The sequence below is a fragment of the Danio rerio genome, chromosome 17, assembly GCF_049306965.1.
Source record: "Danio rerio strain Tuebingen ecotype United States chromosome 17, GRCz12tu, whole genome shotgun sequence".
NCBI classification, from domain to species: Eukaryota; Metazoa; Chordata; class Actinopteri; order Cypriniformes; family Danionidae; genus Danio; species Danio rerio.
In genome coordinates, this window is record NC_133192.1 from 33,209,984 (window position 1) to 33,233,119 (window position 23,136).

The 23,136-nt window shown below is 37.8% G+C and overlaps 1 protein-coding gene across 1 annotated transcript; it reads right to left on the minus strand.

Moving 5' to 3' along the window:
- Positions 1-3: 3 nt before the first annotated feature.
- On the minus strand, positions 4-16,161 carry znf839 (zinc finger protein 839). Its single transcript, NM_001423822.1, is given in 7 exon segments — positions 4-1,566; positions 5,203-5,337; positions 5,416-5,562; positions 5,690-5,782; positions 8,740-8,922; positions 9,009-9,908; positions 15,105-16,161. Coding segments are annotated over 7 exon segments (2,955 nt in total). The 5' UTR covers positions 15,933-16,161; the 3' UTR covers positions 4-897.
- Positions 16,162-23,136: the final 6,975 nt, after the last annotated feature.

A 23,136-nucleotide genomic window follows, 5' to 3' on the forward strand; every position in this document is an offset into this window, starting at 1 on the left:
ACTTATTTGAACACGTCCCTTTGTATTAAAAATGTTGAGATGTTTCAAAAACACAGTAAATCAGGAATTATATAAAAAGTAATAAAATAGTGCATCAACTTTCCAAATAAATCTTGCACTAGACAAACAAAACTACTGGATAACAGAAACAATGGAACATCTGAGGCTGCGCTCGGAGATTACAAGCATCCCTGTTTGTTTTACAAATCTAGATTGTTTTTCTCACCATCTGGAGTGGCTTATCAAAAGCTCAACTATATATAAGAAATCTCAAAATATTTTGTTTTTTGGGCCAGATTGACCGCATTCAGCTTTAGGCTGAGGGGTAATATTCAAACAAGTGTCCAAATGTGTTTGAATAAATAAAGTATATCATGGGAGTACCGATATAAACTGTATTATGACTATAGCCTGGGGCTTTAACAAAGGAACAGCTATTTACAGATTTCACTGAAGGTCAACTAAGTTGACACAGTTTCACAAAAATCGCACCACAGCTTAACTGAACCTCGTTGAGTCCGTAACTTAGTTTTGGCAGATTTTTCTTCCTCCCATTTCCACATGTCATGAAACATTCAACTTTGAAAATAAAAAAAGCGCTCGGTTTCTTCCACAGTTTAGTGTGTTGTCACATAAGTAAATATCACTTTCCATCAACACCCAGTCATGGACTCTGAAACCAATAGTTAAGATATGCCAACATAAGCGAACACAGTCTAAAATCTGAAATCAACAAAGACTTTTGCATAAACAGAAAACACTAATATATAATAATACTGTTTTTATACAAATTTACAAAGAATGCAATAAAAGTTCATTGAAAAAAAAAACACCATAACACAGACAGAACGTATACATGGTGTCAATAATGGACAAAAACAGGAAGTGAAGGTGTGGCTAAGTCTTTCTCTCAGTTTCAATGCCCAGTAGAGCGTGAACCGTCTCTAAAGGAACTCCTTCGGGCGCCTCGATGTGCATCATGGTGCCATCGGGACCGTTGACTATGACGATGCCTTTAGCGGCCAGCTCCTCTGCGCTCTGCATGACGAGCCCCTCGGCTGTCTGGATGATGACTGGAGATTCCTGCTGCACCACCTGACCGGCCTCAGGATCTTCTACGGCTTCTGCCTGGCCATCTTCAAGCGCTTGCTGTGTTGGTTCTTGAGTTGAGTTTTTATGCTCAGTGTCTGTGCTCAGAGCCTGCTCCAGCTCTTTCACCTGATCGGCGATATCGACGGTTGTGCTGCTGTTCAAAACCTTCGAGATCTCTGGATCTTCAGTGGGTTTTGTAGTATCTGAATCGGCAGAAGGCACTTCTGTCTCCATGGGCTCTTCTTCTGTCCTTGTTGGAGTAGTGTTTTCAGCGCTCTGTGCTTCATCTGCAGCAGTCAGATCTACAGACGTCAGGTTCTCCAGTCTGGTCAACACCACCTGAGGCCTTAGCAGTACTGAGTCGTCAACAGGCTCGTCCTTCTGGATGCCGTTCTGATTGATCTGATAGCCGTTGGTTTCTTCAGAAGGGTTTTCTATTTTAAACCTTTTTGCAGGAGGCAGCATTTTGGCATTCTGTGAAGAACAGGAAGGGAAAACGTGATTAGCATACACTGGGAACTATGAGTGCATCTCGGGCTGTTTACATGACAAAAACTGGAAACTTTATACGTTTTGTCTGTTAGTTTACACAACAATAATGACTACATTTACATGGACATCAGTAATTATTTTTTTTAATAATTAATTTAAGACAATGATATGATTAAGGTGTTTACATGAGTTGCTTTTTAAATATTCCTTTCAAGATCCTGTTTTACATGTTATGGCACATAGATCCATTAACGTTGTTGCGCCACCACGCTATCCAATGTTTCTCCAGAGTTTTCAGGCGTTTCATTTTTAATTTTTAAACTTTAACTGCAGTTTCACTTTCATTCATCAACATTTCATTCATGCCCCGTAACAAACCGAGGTGTTGGATGCGAGTACAAAAGGTTTGGTGGAGTGTTGTTTTAATAGAATTTGATACCGCACGCCGAATGGAAAGAAAAAACTTCTGCATTTTACGATGTGTGTGTCTGCGGTCCTTTACTGACTCGATAGGTGCAGTGAATAGTGTCAAACGGCCGTGTGTATGAAATATCCTGTCGCAAAATGAGACAACAAGTCCTACATGATGTTAATAGTTTGATTAAGGTGTTTAGATGTTCGTACTGCACTTCAATAATGCGCCTAAAATCAGTATACTCCACATCTTAATCCGATTTTTGTTGAGTTCGATTACCACTTTAGTGGAATTAAGGTAATCAAACAAATGAATAAATAAATCGCTGTTTACGCAGACTCCTAATCGGAGTACTGTCAGCATATGAGGCTGCTAGGCTAACCTAGCTTCAATTTTGATTAATAATTATATTAATTATAATAATTGAAATGTTTATTCAGCTTATGTGTACGCGAACGAGCCAAGGCCAGTCAGGTTTCCACTGTCACTTCCTAATCGGGCCAAAGCGGGGCTTTTTCTGGGCCAGCGGCAGGCCGAATACCTTGGGCCAAAGAGGGCCAGCTGGGGCTTTGGGGCGGAGTGAAAGGAGAGGTCGGACACAGTTTTCTGATCGCACACAAGTACATGCGCCAAACAAATAAACAAATAAATAAATAAGGGAGAGAAAACATCTAGCCTTATAGGCTGGGGTCTTTTTGCATACGATCGTCCTTATGTTTCCCTGTAAGGCTGTTGCATAAAATAATAAAGTTTTAATTTCTAGGTGACATTCTTTGCTGCGTCCTCCATGATGTTTCAATAACGCATAATAATCTATACACCATATTAAAGACACAGCAGACCGTAAATGTTATCGAGAGCTTTTGTCAAGTTTAAAAGGTGGGTTTGTGCGCGTTAAATGCCTGTGAGTGTGAGACCGAGAAAAAGAGCGCTCCCTTCACAGCCCTCTTGATGCCGTGAGCGCCTTGTTTTCTTTTCTTTATGTATTTTGGAGATAATACACAATATGAATACAACAGAAAGACATAAAACTTAACAAATTTCATCTCCACTTTTGTAGGCTCAAAACATTAGTCATATATTGATAAAATAGCCTAAGCTATATTGAAATAATTTAAAGAATTACAAATATCGGATATAATAAAACTGCATTAAATAAATAAACCAATATACAACTAACAAAAGCTAAACCAATTTAGGTATATACAATACATAAATCAAACCATTTTAAAGCCATATTGAACTTTATTTTACAAAGGCCTATCTGAAAAAAAAAGATTTTAGATATTTTCTAAAAGCAATTAACACCGGAGAAGGTTTTGAAATATTATTTATGAAGTATTTGGATACGATGATATTAATCAAATGATGCAAACAGAGCATTTTTTGGGTGAGTGAAAGCAGAAACTAGGCTACCTTTTTTTCTGTCCAGCGCAGCGCCACTTTACAAACGCATCGGGGAAAACTGCAAATACAAAATTTGTTCTGTGTCCTCAAACAAGTGTTTATGTTTTTATATGACATGGTCAAATTTAAAAATGAAATTTAATAACATGAAGAGCTTTATTAGTGGATAGCTGCTGAGCACAACGAAATATAGGCTATATTTTATTACTTGCTCTTATGTGCTGAAACACTTAACAATTTCCTTTACCTAATATGCAACATCCTTAAATAAAGGATAATCACCTATTAAGAGGGTATATGCCGAGCTAGTGCTGTTCCCATGCTGATACACTTCCGGTGACCTGTTATTGTGAATTTTTTTCCATTTTATACGGTTCCTTATACAGCATCGATGTTTTAATGTCATTAAAATACATTCAGTTAAATGAACTGTAGCATTTATTTAGTTGCTGAAGCGTAAAACGAGACAAAAAGCCGTTTACTCGCACGCGCCCGTCAGAATCGGCAGGCTAACGCAGAAGCTCCATTGAATATACTGAGGTAAAGTAAATGCTCATATTATAAATATATGTCGGGGGAAATGTAATTTAATGTAGTGCTTCTTCTACAATCTGAGACCCACTTTAAATCGGATATCACTCAGCTAGTGGAGTTCGCTGATTTTAAAAGAAAAGAGACCTTAAACGCACCGGATTTTGCATTGGCATTCAATTCGCCGGAAGCGCTTCACCCAGGTTGCTGGCAAATTAAAAGTCCTATTAGCATGCTTCGGCATATACCCCAGTACCTTATAGCCTATAAGGAAAAACTAATGTTTCAGGTCTCTCCGTAGCATTTGGGCTGAATGTTTAACAGCGTCTATCTAAATGAGGATGTTATAAAATACATTTTCTACCGAGTTATTAACGGAAAATTTCTGTGGTTTATATTATGGATGGGTGCACTCACTGCGCTGGGTCCCTGCCGCTATGTAGCTTACTATGGCGAGGGAGGTGAGCTGGGGGTATTTACAACACTCCAACTACTTAAAACACAGAAACTGCGCACAATTTTACTGCGTGTGTGTTTGCTGGACAGTCTTCCACTGACATTTACAGCAGAAGCCCCTATTTCACTGCGATTGAGAGAAGTACTTTTTTTCTCTCTCTCACTGTGGCCCATTCGACCTGCTGGTGTGACTTTTCATCTCCTCTCGGCTGTTACAGTGATTCTTCTGGATACAGACACAAGTGCGCGTCAGCAGAGTTCTCTCCACTGTCTCAATCATAGATCAGCTATGATCAAAGCTGCTTATCTGTGTTTATCATCGGTGAACAGCGCCAGAGCATTAGAGCCAATCATAGCCCTTTCTGTTGAGCGCATGACCAATCATAGGGATGTATGAAAGAACTCACTAAACAGAACTCAAAAAGCGAGCGGGATATTTATGTTTATTTGCTAAAATTTTCATGTTGTTCTGTGCATGTTTTTAAAGGTACAGTTTATATATCTGACTGCTTGGATTAAAGGACACAGATGTATTACAAATAGTATAAATATATTGATACAATTTAATACAAGAATTGCTGTGCTGTGAAAAATATATAGCACCTGTGTCTGGAAAGCAATCGTCATGATAATCGTAACCAAACCGAACCGTGAGACCAGTGTAGGTTCACGCCTCCAATAATTCATGCTAAATATGTTAATCTAAATGACCAACAACTCAAGAAATGAAAGTAAAATGACACTTAACTCCAGCAATATGTCCTGTATGCCATCCTGCTTAAAGGATTTCTGATTTTCGCAAAACATACCTCAATACTCCGTAGACTCTTGGTGGCCAGATTTGCTCGTGGCTCTAATTGATTTGTCTTTTGACTTTGTTGTCCTTCAGAAGAAGTCAGGAGTTTCAGTGCGTTGGGATCTGTTATACCCAGAGACTGTAAAACCTGGAACGAAAGGAAATTTGTTTGGTACTAAAGTTTGATCATAAAGCTGCAATAACTAAATGTCTAGCAATGACTTACTCCTATGTTGTTGACCTCTATAGCTGGCCGAGAGGCGGGTGAAGTGTGCAAATATTCCAGCGCCATATTCTTCACCTGACTGTGAAGTTCCTCAAACTCATGGTACACATTTGGGAACTGTTGCTTTGACGGGTAGCCCTTCTCCACCTACAGAAACAAGAACAATGTAAATTTGCATGAAAAGTAATAAGATGGTATTTAAATGGCTGCTCCAAGAGTTAAAAGTGAATATCACTGGACAAAGAAAAAAATTGATCTTAGGTGTGATCAATACCTTCATCATCACAAACTCCCAGACAGTCATGACCCGGGCCAGACGCGGAAGAACAATCTCCATGAGATCTTCATCATCATACTGCTTAATAAACTGAAGGAGGAGGAAAAGTATTTAGTGTTTGCAGTTAGTATTCATTGAATGGCACTCCTGAGATTGTTTAACTTAATTTGCTCAAACAGTAAGAAATGTTCTTTAGGCAAAGTTTAACTTTTTAATGGCAGACTGGACAAAAGTATTGTATTATAATACATTCATTGTAAACACATTATAACACATTATAATTATACACATTATTGCTCAAAAGAAAATCTAACTCTAATATAAAACTGGAAATTATTTAGGGATGGATGATACCAATTATTTTCTTTTCAAACCGATACCAAGTATTTCAAGACAACAATTATTGATATCGATACGTCAATGAAATATTTTATAGTGATTTTATGTTTTTTAAATCACCTTCAGTATAATTTTGAAATAAAATTACAGAGAATTATTTATTATTATTAGCCCACATAAATTATTAGCCCCGTTTATTTTTTTCCCAATTTCTGTTTAACGGAGAGCAGATTTTTTCAACCCATTTCTAAACATAATAGTTTCAATAACTCATTTCTAATAACTGATTTATTTAATCTTTCCCATTATGACAGTAAACATTTAACTATATATTTTTAAAGACACTTAAAGTGACATTTAAAGGCTTAACTAAAGGCTACAGTTTGTTCTGTAGACTATCGAAAAAATATATAACTTAAAGGGGCTAATAATTTTGACCTTAAAATGGTTTATAAAAAAAATTAAAACTACTTTTATTTTAGACAAAATAAAACAAAGACCTTAAATTAAGCCCATTTTCTAAGGCATTTAGCAATTAATCATATTCAATTCCAAGTTAAATAAATGTTTAAGTGTTTGTAAATGTTTTGTGTCATATAGGGCTACATTAAAGAGCTAAGTTATATTCTTTTTAAATGAAATGATAAAACTATGAAATTATGAACAAATTATTTTTATTTTCTCAATGGAATTTCAACCCGATCTGACTCTTAACTTAAGGACGAATACACCTAGAGTACCATGAGGGTAATTAAATCACAGGCTAATTAAACATTTTTGGATGAACAAAACCTTTGAGTAGAGTCTTGTTCTTTTGACTTGTCCAATCTTCACTTAGTTGCTTTGAATCAGGATTTGTAAAGTCGTGATTCTGCTCACAGCAGGTTGCTTTGGTTTTTGGCATATAGTGTTTTAAGACTTTAAAATAGGTCCAAATATGGAATAATCAACAGTAAAATTATTTCCAGACCCAGCACTTGAACACTGGGCAAGTATTCATCATCCAAACATTCTGAGCACTGTTTTACAACAGCCAGCAAATTGCCATAAAAATGCAAGTATAGTTACATTATGCGAAACACAAACAAGACAACTCACAGAGATTTTGGCATCATAATTAAAAAGCCTTAAAAATTGCATACAGCAAAACTGAATACATAATTTATTTTGAATATACACATAGTATAACACCAGCACACAGCCAGATGTACAATACTATGCAAAAGTCTTAGGCCACTAGTATTTTCATCAAAAAATACTAGTTTCTATATTTGTTATTTCTATATTTTCCAGTAGCATGTCAGCTTGAATTACCAATTTACATTTCCAAACATTACTTTTGATATCAATTTTAGTTTTACAGTGAGATTTTTTCTGCACAAAGAGTCTGAAAACAGCCAGAGTTGATCTGGTCATCATCCAGTCTGTCTCAAATGACATGAATAAACAGAAGCTGAGACAAACTAAATCAACAACTTTGGCAACAATCTCTAAGATGCTTCATAAAAACCTACCTGCAAAGCTACAGTACTGTTGAAATGTTACAGTACTGTACATTTCAGACACTTGTGAAATGTGTAAAAATGCTGTAAAATGAGGATGCTTTCAAAAATAATGCATAAATACATTTTATTGATCAATTAACTAAATAAAATAAACATTTGGTATGACCAGACATTGCATTTAAAACACTTGGTACACTTGACCATAGCTTTGCTGGGTTTTTTTGAAGCATCTTAGAGATGTTGCCAATTTCTTCTGGATTGAGTTTGTCTTAGTTTATTCTGTTTCTTCATGTCATTCCAGACAGGATGGATGATGATCTGATCAGATCTCTGAGTGGCTATTGTCAGACTCCCTTTTATTTGTAAAAAAAAACAAAATTAAATAAAAAAACTAGTGGCCTAAGACTTTTGTGTAGTACTGTACAGTGTACTGTGACTCGTCACAAGCCAACAATTTTTTTTGTTGGGAAAATACATTTTATATGCATTTGTGTTGTGCATGAGCTTGAACAAATGGATTGTGGCTGTATAGTGATGCATTGCAATTAGATTTTATTTCACAAGACTTTTCAGGGCTCAACACTAAGGATTGACCACATTTTTCTCTGGCTACACCAAAAATAAAAGTCAACCAATTATTCTTAGCCCAAAATGACTGATGATCACGTGAAAGATTAAAGTGAAAGCAACCTGCTGCTTACAAAAAGACCAAAAAAATCAGGAGCTCTTAAAAGCAGCAGGACTGTGAGTGCACAAGTGTCACTTTTTGTCTGGTCTATTTAAAAGAGAATCGATTTAAGCAGTTGCGTTTCCACACAGATGCTTCGTGCAAGGAACCTTTAAACTTTTATACACTCACGCTTATCACATCACCTGAAATCAGCCTCAACACTGAAGCCTTCGTCAGTGCGTCAGGATAGCCTGTGTCTCACCATGCACGTGATCATCTTTTTATTAGGTATTTACCTGCTGTTCTTTACTCATGCGAACACAGTTATTATTCTCATCCACCACGCTGACCCCTCATTGGGCAAACCTTATTGTTAAACTCTGTTTTTTAAGAAAACTACAATTTAAAAATGATCTTCAACCAGCCAAAGTGGCTAGTGGAGGTGACTGTCTAACCTGCCATAGCTGAAATCGAACTGCATTTGGCAGGTGTTAATATCAAGCCCTGGTACTGTATATGTATCTGAATCTTACTTCTTTTAGTCTGTTTCTCTGTCTTTGTGCTTGCTGCTCCAAGGTCATTCCTCTGGGGAACTTGGGTGGCCGTCCGGGTCGTCCTCTTTTAGGTGGCCGTCCAGGCCTCCTAGGATGACCCGGCCGTCCGGGTCCCCTGGGCCGCCCTGGTCTCCTGGGTTCTACCTTTCCAAATTCTTGAACCTGAAATTTCATTCAATACAATTGTGTGGCAACTGTTAGCTACTCTCAATGTTTCAACACCTAAAAGACAAAACAAATCAACTTACCTTTTGAGTACTGACGGTTTTTACATGAATAATATCTGTTTCTTCAGTTTCTGAAGGTTGTTCATCTCTAGTTTTAGAAAGGTCTTCAGCTTGAACCGGTGTTGGGTTCTTGTCATGTGTGGGATATAGCTTATAGTGTCTGCTCAAACCAGCAACTCCAATGTACGATTTCTCACAGGTATCACATTTAAAGGCTTTGTCACGGAGGTTGAGTGTAACATCCGAGGTTTTCCTCTTGCGGTCTTCTCCCTCCTCATCCTCCACACTTATCTCAGAGTAGTCGTCTGAATCCGACTGGTGGCTCTCAGCTAAGTCCTCATTTTTAATAAACTTATAATCCTTCACCTTGTGCTTCGGTGGTCTGGACACCCGACCAGAGCGTGTCTGGATTTTTAGAGGCTTCTTCTGGCGATTCTTAACTTTCTGGACATTCTCTGAAACAGGCGGAGTTGAAGTTTTTGTTTCTACGGTAACGACTTTGGTAGGCATTGTTATCTTGGCTGGGAGAGGAGGAGACAAAACTTTCTGTGATGGAACGAGGATCTTTGGGGTAGGAACAACTTGGGGTTTTGCTGGTGGACTTTTGACTGTAGCTGGTGGTGGTGGGACGTGTACCTTACTAATGGGGACAGAAATGGTGCTAACGACAGGAGCTGGTTTCTGAAGTAGAAGCTGAATAGGGGGATCGCTTGGGTTTTGTAAGAAATATTGCTGCTGGCCAGGCACCGGCGTGATGTGGATGATTTGCGGGCTGCTTAACGTTCCAACGGTTGAAACCTTCACCAGTGGCTGACTGGTTGACAGATTCTGTGGCTGTAAAATTGTTATTGGAGTTGTCTGCCGTTGTTTATTGTCTTGCTTCAGAGGTGCCTGCACTTGAATTTGGATGGGCTCGGGTGCCTGTATAATTCAAGGTGTGAAAAACAACATTAGCTTTGAAGATAAACGACTAAATAATTTACTTAGGAATTAAATTGGTTTATCTATACAGAGAATATTTAAATGATTGAACACTAAACAAAAGAAAGGAGTGAGACTTTGACATATTACTACCCTAAGAAATAAAAAGGCTTCTAAAACAAAAACACTTAGTAACCATACTTTCTGCCAAAATCACACAATTGCTAAGAGCAATAATACAAATCATTAATTAATATAGAACTTTATTCCAGTCTAATAAGAATGCAGGAAAGGAAGTATGTAATGTATGTAATGGTAAAAGCAATTATGTATGTTAAGGCTGATTGATAGATCTTCTAGCCCTCGCCGTGGCTGACATTGAAGCTGATGCACACCTCTCAATAAAATTTAACTACACCTCTCAATGACGCGTAGCACAAGCTCTGTGATAGGTCAGCTTGGAAGGTATGACAAGTGTGGGGGGGATTGAGAGCTGCATGAACCCGTTAGAATAAGAGTCAATTGCCGTGAAGTAGCTCTAGATGGAAACTGTTGTTTTGTGTTTACATTAAGATTAAAGTTGCTGTATGTCCGCCAGTTCCCATCTCAGACTGTGCAAGTTTTAGCTACTTGTAAATTAAGTAGCGTTCAGAAAAAACAAAAACACCTGCAAAGATACTCGACATAGAGAAACATAAAAACATACTGCCAGCTAGCATGTTGAAAGTGTTACTGCAGAGTAACACAACACAAACAGCACACAGACATATAAATGCACGGCTACGTGCAAGGCAGGTGCCATAGGTCACACCAATTACTCGACCCATTATAAATGATAAATCAGCCTTAAACATGCAAATAATACTTTAGGTAATATGGACAGGATGTAAAGCAGATGATACTTGTAGAGGAACAAAGTATGTACAGTTGGAAATATGTATAGAAGGAATCTTGTAGATAAAAATTCACAGAAAGACATATGAGGAGACAATGCATTAAAGAGATAAGATAACATAAGTTGTCAAATTAATTATTATTTCTTATTTTTCTTGTTATTATCAATCAGAAACAAAGGTATTATGTAATAAACATATAGAAGGAAATCTATACAGAATAAATAAAAAACAGGGCGGAACTATGGTGGAAAAATCTGATACTACGATATTTTTTTTCTGTGATAAATATTGCGATATGAATACAGTTTAGTCTGCTTCTCACAGCAAGAAGGTCGCTGGTTCGAGCCTCGGCTGGGTCAGTTGCCATTTCTTGTGTGGAGTTTGCATGTACTCCCCATGTTGGCGTGGGTTTCCTACGGGTGCTCCGATCTCCCCCACAAGTCCAAAGACATGTTGTATAGGTGAATTTGGTAGGCTAAATTGTCCGTAGTGTATGTGTGTGAATAAGTGTGTATGGATGTTTTCCAGAGATGGGCAGCTGTAAGAGCATCCGCTGCGTAAAACATATGCTGGATAAGTTGGTGGTTCATTCCGCTGTGGCGACCTCAGATTAATAAAGGGACTAAGCTTAACTTTATTTTGCTTTAAGGCTGGTACACACTGAGATTTTTTATAATCCTGAACATTGTAGCATGTCAGACTGCACGAACATGGCTCTCATGTCACACTGTATGATCTCAGCTGTCATAATGTCAGACTGAACAACAATGAAGATGCACTAAACACGGAAGAAAACACTCCCGAAGTTTGACGTCATCCACTTTCACTATCCCGTGTTCTGAAATCATTCCTCACAGCAAACTTAAACAATCTGTAGCGGCATTTTTGCACACAGCACGCCTCAATAATAAAACCAGGAAAAAAAAACAGTTTTGACATTTCCACGTTGTCATTTGAATTAATCGCATAAATCGCGTCATCAAATTCGGAGCTCCCATTAATTCTTGGATTGGGAACGTTCTTGGAAATCTTCTGACACTGCCAGAACTTCATCTGAGGGCAAATCTGATCGCAACAGGCACTAAGTGCAAGCGGCTGTCTGTGAACATGTCAAACCAATAATCAAAGATCACAGATTTTAGCCTAGGATTTCAGAAATCTTTTAGGATTTCCCAAATTTGTCTCAGATGACAAAATTGCGGCTGGGAAGGGCTTTAGTCTCATGTCTAGTCCAAAGTATTCTTAGAGCAAGTAAAATATTGTTTTGTTTTCACCTTTAGAAGAAATAAGTCAAAACGAAAAGTTTTTCATTAACAAGCTAAAAATATTTGCCAGTGGGGTAAGCAAAATAATATTATTTTCACTTTGAAATGTAGATATTTGGACTAGAACCAAGAGAAAAATTCTAAGTAATATATTTTTTTTGCCTAAATAGAATAATTACAGTAATCAATACAATTCTGTAGCTCCTAGTCAACTATAATTCAGGCTTTTAACATTGCATTTCCTGCAATGTCACATGGCTTCCGCTACATTAATTCTTTCATGGCAGGGCGCCACATTAAAGACCATCGTGCCACGGCAACATTACAGCTTGTCATTCAAAACATTCAGTAGTTTGTTTTTATTATAGCGGGTTATAATCACAGCAAAACGAATTAAAAGGTAAGTGAATTATAACAGTGCAAACTTTTCTGTAACCGTAGAAGTATTGTGCGTTATTTGTTTAACCCTTTAAGTGACATGCTGACTGACAGGTGTGTGAGGCTAGCAAACACAACGTAGCTTACAGTTAAGATGAACACAGTTTCCATATTTATACTGTATAGATAAAGGTCTATGGTTCTGCATACAACAAAGAAAGATTATCTTGCTGGAGTTTATAGCCGTTTCACTTTACTTCAGGACATTCATAAATATTCCTAGCCAATCTAATAAATGTTGGAGACATACTCACTACATAAACGCACTAAATCGCACTTCAGCAGTGTCTATTTGAGAGCGCACAAGAAGATCTGCACTTGAGCAGCATATATTTGAGGGCATGCAAGAAGCTTTGTGCACGAAGAGGAAATAGACACGCAAGCGAAGAGATTCGCATGCTCGTATTACATGAATGCGATCTCGACTTGTAATACTGCACTTATGACATTTGTCATTGAAATAATGCCATAGGTAGTTGGTAAATCTGTGTAAAAGGCCTGCACCACAGCTGGAAAAAAAATCCTAGAGGAAACACTCTCACTGTTGTGGATGCGCACATTGCAATATTGATGCTGAAATGATATATTGTGCAGCCGTGATATAAATACAGAAAGGAAGTAGTTAAAGCACAAAAAGGCATTAAGAAAATAATATCTGGTAAAAAGTAGAGAGAGAAGGAGGTGCAAAAGGGCGTACTTGTGGAAACAGGGAAATATCTACAGAAGGAAATATGGAAGAAAAGGAACAGATGATAATACACACATACAGAGGCAAAAACAGAAGGAAATCTGTGCAGAAGAAAGAGCAGCAAAGAGAAAGAACAACAAAAGAAAACACTTGTGGAAGAAAATTGTGTACACACAGTAGGAGTGCATAGAAGGTGTACAGTATATGAATGATGGATGTGTGCAGAATAAATAAAGAACTAAAAGACAAGAAGTACTTAAATAGACACTTTTGGAAATTGAGAAGTATCAAAGGCTTTAAGTATGTGCAAAAAAGATGAAAATACAAACAGATGAAGGAAATCTGTGCAAAAGAAAGCATAAAGTGAAAGGTTCCATACATATGGAAGAATAGATGTACAGAATTTGCACGTCGGCACAAATATAAGAAAGAAAGAACAGAATAATAAATAAAAATAAAATAAAAAGAAAGAACAGAAAAAAGAGGGAATGGACAGAAAGAAATATGTCTGGAAGAAAGAATGTGCAGAATACAAAGGGAAATACACAAAACTGAGTGTACTGAAAGGAAGCACAGAATGAAGAACGTAAAGAAGGAACTGCACACAGAAGAAAGAAGTAGGAGGACAAATGGAAACTGAAGAAAACAAATGGGAGAAAGGAAATGCAAAAACAAGTATGGAAGGGAGCATGTGCAACAACAAGTAGATCTGTGCAGAAGAAGGAAGCACGAAGGGAAGCAGTAAGTACTAAAGGAAATACTTCTGGAAGAAGGAAAGGAAAAGTGGTATAAGCTGCACACACAAAAGTATGGAAGGAAAAATAGTATCCAATACCAATAATCCACCAATGATAGGATTAGGATCTGCAAAAGAAAGTATTCTAAATGGACAGAAAAGTGTACAGAAGGGAAAACGTATGGGGGAAAGTGTAGAATGGAATGATGAAATGAGGGAAATGCAAAAAGCTGCAGTAGTAGTACAGGAGGAAATGTAGGTATGTAGGTAAAGGAGGTATGGAAACAGTTGTGTGGAAGCATGGGAATACATGCAAAAGGAAGTACAGAGGGATGAGGAGCAATGAAAATTTCAACAAGAAAAAATAGAAAACAATGAAAATACAGGTAAATTATGTCTGGAATAAAGAATGTGCAGAATACAAAAGGCAATACACAAAACTGAGTGTTTACTGGTAGGAAGCACAAAATGAAGAACATAAAAGAAATGCACAGATAAAAAAAGAGGACAAATGTAAGGAAACAAATGAAAACAGAAGGAAACAAATGGAGAGAGGGAAATGTATAAACAAGTATGGAAGAAAGCATGTGCAACATCAAGAAGATCTGTGCAGAGGAACTAAACCATAAAGGGAAGCAAGTACTAAAGGAAATACTTTGGAAGAGGAATGAAAAAGTGGTATGTGCTGCATACACAAAAGTATGAAAGGAAAATAGTATGCTTGGAAATTAAGGAAACACTTATGAAAGACAATCCACCAATAATAGGATGGGAATCTGCAAAAGAAAGTATTCTAAATGGACGGAAAAAGTGTACAAAAGGGAAAAATTACTGGGGAAAGTGTAGATGAAGGAAGAACGTACAGAAGTACAACAAGTGGTCGTACAGAAAGAAATGTAAGCAGACTATAATAAGAACAAAAGAAAGAAAGAAGGTATGGAAAGAATTGTGTGTGGAAGAAAGGGAATACATGAAAAAGGAAGTATAAAGGGGTGAAGAATGGTGAAAAAATCAATCAGAGAAATGAGAAAATGAAAATACAGATAGAAAACAAACAAAGCGAACTAGGTAAATCAAGAAAGGTACGCCGATGAAGAGATGAAAGTCTGCGGTGTAAATAACTGAATATTGCTGAAATACAATCTCACAGACTCATGAAAGACCCTGTGGTACCTTCTGGGTTGTCGTGTGGGCTCCGTTATGCGACTGCTGCAGCGCGACCTGTTTGGCGACGCTCTGCAGCTGCTGCGACGCGTTCTGCACGATCCCGACCGGTTGCGACTGAATCGTCGCCGCCAGCTGTAAATTACTGGAGTCCAGCGCAATGTAGGAGGTGGGCTGCGCCGGGACGGCAGCTCTCTGCAGGATCTTCGGGGTGGGCGAATGGGTCACAACCGGCTCGGCATGGGCGATCATCTGTGCTTTACTCACTATAACCTGCTGCACGTCCACGATCGGGGCGGTGGAGGTTTTGGCAGCGCTGTCAGTCCCCGCAACATGGACCAACTGCTGTTTGGACAGTTGTTCGATTAACTGCTGCTGCTCCTCTGCAGATAATCCTGAACTTTCCACGAAGCTTCCGTCAGGCTGCACGTAAATGATGGTGGTCGTAGGTGCGAGAGCGTTTAAGACTTCCCCGCTGACAGTGGCGCATTCCGCGGTCACACCGGCCTCTGCGGTGGCCTGAACATAAGACGTGATAATGCTCGGGTCGGTAATCACCTCACCGCTTACGATCTGCCCGATCACCTCCTGAGTAACGTTCCCCTCCACAACTCGGACATCCACTGCAGACTCGGTGTGCATCAGCTCGACCAGGCCTTGATCAACGCCCCCTTCCGCGGCGGACGGCGTTTTGCTGGCGTCCTCTTGTATATTTCCCCTTTCGGTCGCGGGTTGTGTTGTTTCAGATTGCGGTAAAGATCCGCTCGCGCCGGAATTGCCCATTTTCGCCGCTGCAGATTTGGACGCGGAATTATTATCGTCTTCATTGTCCGCCATTTTGTTTACAGGAGCAAAACTTGCTAGCTGACGTAGGAATCCTCACGGCAGGGCGAAAGGGAGCCGTTTGCTTGCAGAAATAAATATTGAAAATATGAGCAGCGTATGAGGGATTGAGTCAAAGGCCGGTCTAAAACATTTCAAATGTGCAAAACTGTTATAATCCAGAGACGCTCAAAAATGTAACGGTGGCCATGCAATTGGTGTTCCCGTCCATGCCACCGATGACGCGAGCACGGAGGATGGGTAACAACAAATTACGTCATTTCCGTTTTTAGCGCGCCGCTCTGCCCGTTTTCTTTTTAATAATCGTGTTTTCTCTTTCTCGTTCATTTTAAATAATTAAAATGAAGTATATTTTTTGTGTATAATTAAATAAAGTAGCGTTTTATTAAACTCGACAGGCTCCTAGAATGTAATATAATGAAATTACATTGTGGTGTGAATGTTCTTGACTTTAGGAGAAACATAAGGACAGATCTCTCGACATGTATGCAGAATACTGTTGGACAATAGCAACAACTAACCTGGGAATGAAAATTTTATTTCTAAACATTTATAAGAGACACTGCTGCAGGGAAAGCTGTTTTGTCTTATAATACAAATATAGTGGATTTATTTGTGGATTGTTTTATTAGACCAGATAAAAGAAATTAAAGCTATAAATATAAATATAAACTAAGCTAAAATTGGAATGGAGCAAATAATGCATTTCTCCCGCCATGTAATTATTTATTTAGTGCAAACCACCAGCAGAGGTCAGGAAGTGATCACTTTTAGAATGTTTATTCACATGTGTCGCTAGGCCAACCCGCCACTAGGCGGCCCCACAACCCGCTTTGCCCGATTTTACAAACAAAGCTTAGTCAAAATGTTTTTTTACTGCAGTGTTAGTGTATGTTTATTAAAGTTATGTCCTCATTTAATTAATCCTAGTTTAATATAAGTTCTGCACATGTCATCTCAAAAATCAAGAAGATACTAATACAGAAAAAAAAGTCAATGGAAGGAAAATCATTAACATTAACCCAGTATTTGTTGCTTCCCTTTTCTTATAATATTTAAAATATTTATTTATTCATTCATTTTCTTTTCAGCTAAGTTCCTTTATTAATCTGGGGTGGCCACAGCGGAATCAACAGCCAACTTATCCAGCACATGTTTTACACAGCAGATGCCCTTCCAGCTGCAACCCAGCACTGGGAAAGACCCATACACTCTCATTCACACACTCATACACTACAGACAATTTAGCTTACCCAATTCACCTGTACCACATGTCTTTGGACTGTGGGGGAAACCGGAACACCTGGAGAAAACCTCATGAACAGGCAAACTTTACACAGAAATGCCATCTGACCCAGCCGAGGCTCAAACCAGCGACCTTCTTGCTGTGAGGTGAGAGCGCTATCTACTGCACCACCATGTCGCCTTTTAATGTTTATTTTAATTATATATTTTTTCTTATTGATTTTATTATTAATGGATCAGTCTTTGCATTGTATAAAGTTAATTCTGAGCATTCTTAATGAAGGTATATCTTAATACCAAGTAATATTGCATTTTTACTTTTAGCTAATTATTGTTCACTATCGTTTAATTGCAGAGTTTTTGGAATTTATTATTCTTTTTTTCAATGAAGAAAAAAAACTCAACCTAGAACAGTTTATAGAATATTTAATCGGTTTGCTAAATTAATAGAAAATGTTTTTAACACTGTAAAAGGAAGCAAAGTAGGAATCACTGGTCCCTTTATTCAAGATTGATTAATTCTTCAATTTCTGAAACTGCTAGTTGATAAAAACAGTGCTTTTTTAAAATGTCCAATCCATTCAGACCAATATAGAAGAAGAAGAAATGGGGCAAATCTTTAAGCTTTACTTTTCTGTTTCATTCATTGTATTTAAAAATTAATACAATATGGATCAAAATTAGATTGTCTTGCTGGTTTGCAATGGTAGAACTCCACTATTCAGAGCAAGGTAGGCCCCCTATGTACAGGGCCGGCCCTGGTCAAAACACTGTATACCTAAAGGGAACTAAATCTTTCTCACCACTTTATTGACAACATTAATGTGCCAAACATACCTTGAATACTGATATCACAATAAATATAACAATGGAGTCTATCGAGCAAACACATAACCATAAAAATTAAATCCCATTCAGTCAATCAGACTTTAAGTGTGTGTGTTTGTATGTGTGTGTGTTTTAACAAAGTGATGTATACAAAATATTGTGAATATTATTCAAATCTTTTCCTCTAACTGAATCTTACTAAATATCATACAATGAGTTAAAAAATGTTAAAAATCAAATTGAGTTTTTTGTTTTTAAATTATTATACTTAGATTATTTTCCCAGTGCTGATTGTGGCTGGAAGGACATCTGCTAAAACATATGCCAGAATAGTTGGTAGTTCATTCCACCGTGGGGATTCCTGATAAATAAAGTACTAAGCCAAGGGAAAATGAATGAATTTGATTATAATATTCATTATTTCATGATTTTTTTTCTAAATTTATATATATGCCTATACATTTTTTAAAATTAATATCAAAATATGAAATAAATATAGATTGGGCATGAACTGAAGTGGGTCAGAAAAGACAAAAGTATACAGAAATCAATTCAGATCAAATACGTTTAACTCAAAATGAAATGTATCTGACAGATGTATTTTACATGAAAATAATTTCTTAGTTCAGTTAAGAAAAATGTTAATTTCAGATATTTAAATTATCTGCTTTTCTTAACGACACAGCAGCAGGATCATCACAATCTGATTAAGAAATCACTCATAAGACAGCACAGATTTTCCACTAAGATAAATGATCTTAACTCTGATAATCTTCAGATCACAGATGAGTCCAGTTTACTCCTCCTAATGGTTACCATTAGTAAAACCGTGGGATTACGAGTACTTATTTCAGTGAGAGTGCCTCAAAGAGCTGTGATAAAAATAAGAAACTGGTAATCACCACAAACAGTTTATAAGAACAAAGATCAAGACCAAAATGTCCTAATAATAAGATGTGATCTTATTATTAATTATCTTATTTTTAGATGATCATTCAACAATAAATGTGGAGCAATTTATATGTTAAAATAATTAAAACCCTTTATGCCACAAAAGCTTTATTGTTTGAAGAGCATTTCACTTAATATCAAATTCCTAGATATAAAGCAATGTAGCGAAATATAAAAAGGCTAATATGCCTGACAGGATCACTGGGTGACAGAGATGTCAGAAAAGCGGATAGAGATACAGTGTATTCTGTTGCGCCGTAAGCCTAGCCTTATCACCCCAGATGTCAACTAATTAATTACGCAGACACTAAGTAAATTAAATTAGGATTGAATTAACAGTGTGTATCAATAATCTGCTGACAGGCCTTGATAATAAGGGCATGGAAAGGATCAACGGTCCAGATGAAACAGAGAGAGTGCGGACGCCTCTAATCAGCACAAATCCTGATTGATTTCACAATTTACGGATTAGTCCAAGGGAGGCCTATATATTTTTATTTATTAGGGTTAAACAAGGCCATTTTTATGGATGATATTTAATTGTGTACAGTTGTAAGATAATTGCCATGCTTTTCTCTATCCTGTTATGTGAGGATTTTAAATTCTAAAAAAAATCCAAGACTGCTAATAACAGCTACAGTAGATACATAGCTAATAACTACAGACAGATAGACAAACAGCGCGAAAGATAGATGGACAGATAGAGAGACAGATGGGTAGACGGAAAGATGGATGAATCGATGGACGGACAGACAGAGGGGTGGACAGACAGATAAATGGACAGACAAAGATAGATGGACAGACAGATAGTCATACAGATGGATAGATAGATGAACAAACAGACAGATGGATGGATGAACAGAGACAGATGGACAGATAAATAAACACAGACAGACAGACAGACAGACAGACAGACAGACAGACAGACAGATAGATAGATAGATAGATAGACAGATAGATAGATAGATAGATAGATAGATAGATAGATAGATAGATAGATAGATAGATAGATAGATAGACAGACAGACAGACAGACAGACAGACAGACAGATATATGGACAGATGGATGGATGGACAGACTGACAGATAGATAGATAGATAAATAAAATGAATAATTAGACTGATAGACAGACAAAGATAGATGATAGGCCCATAAATGGACAGATAGAAGAACAGATGGACTGATGGATGGTCAGACAGACAGATAGATACTTAGATGGACAGATGAAACGACAGACACATACATACATTCATACATACATTCATACATACATACATACATACATACATACATACATACATACATACATACATACAAGCTTAACTTTTTCCACATTTCTTTGTTACAGCCTTATTCAAAAATGGATAAAATTAATTTATTTCCTCAACATTCTACACACTCTTAAGGCTTTTGAACCTATCAGGTAACGTGTCACAGCGTCAATGCACTGCTTCAATCTTTCGCTTTCACGCTTGTACTTAATCATTTTAGCGAAAACCTCAGATCCTCTTGGTTGGTTCCTATTGGTTGTGCACCTTTTTACCAGCTAAGATTGTTGATGCCATTATAACGACACAGATCACACTGCCTAAAAGTGATTGACAGGTGGTTATTTATGTAACTATATTTATTTATGCTATAGATAGTTAATCTGTTGTGAATTAATTCATTATTTCCTAAAATTATGATCACAGCCAAATAAGCTAAACGCTCATTTTATATATGCAAACTATTACAAAGAAGTCTACAGGTTAAATAAAGACGACTCGTCTGAGCTACACAAAGTCATTTGTGAAGAACAGACTTATATGACAGATGACAAAATGTCATTAAAAACTGATGCTTGCTGTCTACAAGGCTACAATATTTAAGGTCATCCATTACGACATGAAGAGGATCTATTGTCAAGCTTATGTTTCCTTTTTAATATTAAGATATTTTCTTTGAAATCTGTAATACTACTATCTTCCCTCATTGCTGATAAAATAACCAGCCTTTGTTTTTAAATTTTTTTATTTATATGTATATTTTCCATACAGTTTGAAGCAGGTTAAACAAAATTGTGGCCAATTTGAGATATTAAGACACTCCCTCCCCTGTACTCGCTGGGACATCAGGGACATCGGCCCTCCAGGACTGAGTTTGGACACCCCTGTTTTAAACAGTCCAGACAACGGTTTACTTCTTTGTTATGATTCATTTTAAGGGATCATCTCAATCATTTGACAGTACAACCACCTACTGGAAGTTTTAGATTCATATTTTGAGGATTATTCTTCATATTAAAATGCAATAAAGTACAATAAACTTTATTCTTTAAAATAAAGATAGTTCACACACACAAAATAATTTACACACTTTTGTGCCGTTTAAATCTGTATGAATTTCTTTGTATTGTAGATTATTTTTGTAAATATTTACTTGCTTTTTTCACATTTAACACAATAATGAATTGAAATCTGTTAATGGTAATTTCTAAGTCAAATTTACATCATTAGGCATTATTTGCAATAATTTGCATTACTCAATTCAGGATAACCAATAATAACTTTTGTCACCTAATTTGATTCTTCCCCAGGGCCGTAAGTATTTTATGTTTTATGAAATAATCTATTCATTTCATTCATGTTTTTTAGTGAAAGTATAGAGCCACCCATATCAAGACAAGTGTTTTTTTTTAAAGATAAAATATACTTTAAATTAAGATAATTAATAAATATTTTACTAATAAATATTTAATTCTTAATGTCTGCAAGATATTATTTTTATTTATTTATTTATTTATTTATTTGTGTGTGTGTGTGTGAGTGTATGTGTGTTTGTGTGTTATATACTTTCTAGAGAAGAGCTAACAGTGGCTGGCATTGGTCTATCTACAACTCCACATAAGCTGTAGTTTTGAAGTTCTTCCGGTCATTCAGGTGACATCTTCTGTCTGGAGCATCAGGCCAATCTCCTGCTGTCCAGAATCAGGTGGTTTGTCTTGGTCGGGCATCTCAGCTGAGACCTGTCCACGATGGGTGATCCTACCGGTAGCTGTGAAGTATCAGTGGCGAAGCTCTCAGCATCACTGATGCACACAAGCCCTCACAGCACGTCAAGCTGCAAACCGTGTGAGGGACCCTAATCTACTCTAACCCAACAGCCAACGCTAACAACCACTAATGTGCCAAAACCACTCAGAGGAGGCCAACAATGCGTAAGACACCACCTAGAAAACCTTGCTAAACACCTGCCAACATCCAGCAAACCATCCAAAAGAACCCAAGAGCCAAAAATCACCAGCACTGACAATCAGCAAAACATCCAGCAATGTGATGAAAACTTGAATGAAATGTCAAATTTGATGTATTTGTAAACTTATTCTAGAACTATATACAATATTTACAACATGTACATACGTGCCCTTGATCCTCCATCTGGCACTTTAGGATGACTCAGTGCCTGGGCTTCTTCCTTCGGGGCTGCTTGGGCAGTGGCTCTTTGCTGATGTCCACAATGATTTGGGGAGGGATGCTGGACCTGGACCTGCTCTCCGTGATGACCACACGTCCATCAGGCAGCACGGTCTCCAGCAGTACAGGCCGGTCCAGCTTCTCCCACAGCCGCTGCTTGATCTCCAAGCCCCACTGAAGGTTGTAGCGGCCTCGGCGTCTCTTCATGGTGGAGCCCATCACACTGTGGTAGATGTGCTGATATTCCTGCACACTCCGGCCGTGGATGGAGAGCGGCTCCTCCTGCGGACACTCACCCACCGAGGACACTGATGCTGCGGGACGGAGGACAGGAAGGACAGCTGCGTTCCTCAGGTGTTTCTCCTCCAGTGAAGGATCCGATATGCAGCTGCAGGTGTCCGGCCTGGCCGCTGCTGCGCTCTCCTCAACGGAAGAGACGCGCTCCAGCAAGAAGTCTCTCAGGTCACCAGGAAGAGCCCTGGTCCTTCTCGAGCGTCGCAGTGCCATCACAAACTCCAAAACAACTTCCCAATGTAGACAAACAGGTGAAACTCAGTCAACAGGAGATTTGTTCAGTTTTGTAGTGCGATGATCAGGATTGATAACTTGAAGTTGTGTGGATTTTTAAACCAACTCCAGTTGCCATGGGGGTTCAGAATGACCAGGGTCGTTTAAATGTAAACAATAATTGATATCCGCGTTAAGTCAATTAGAGCAG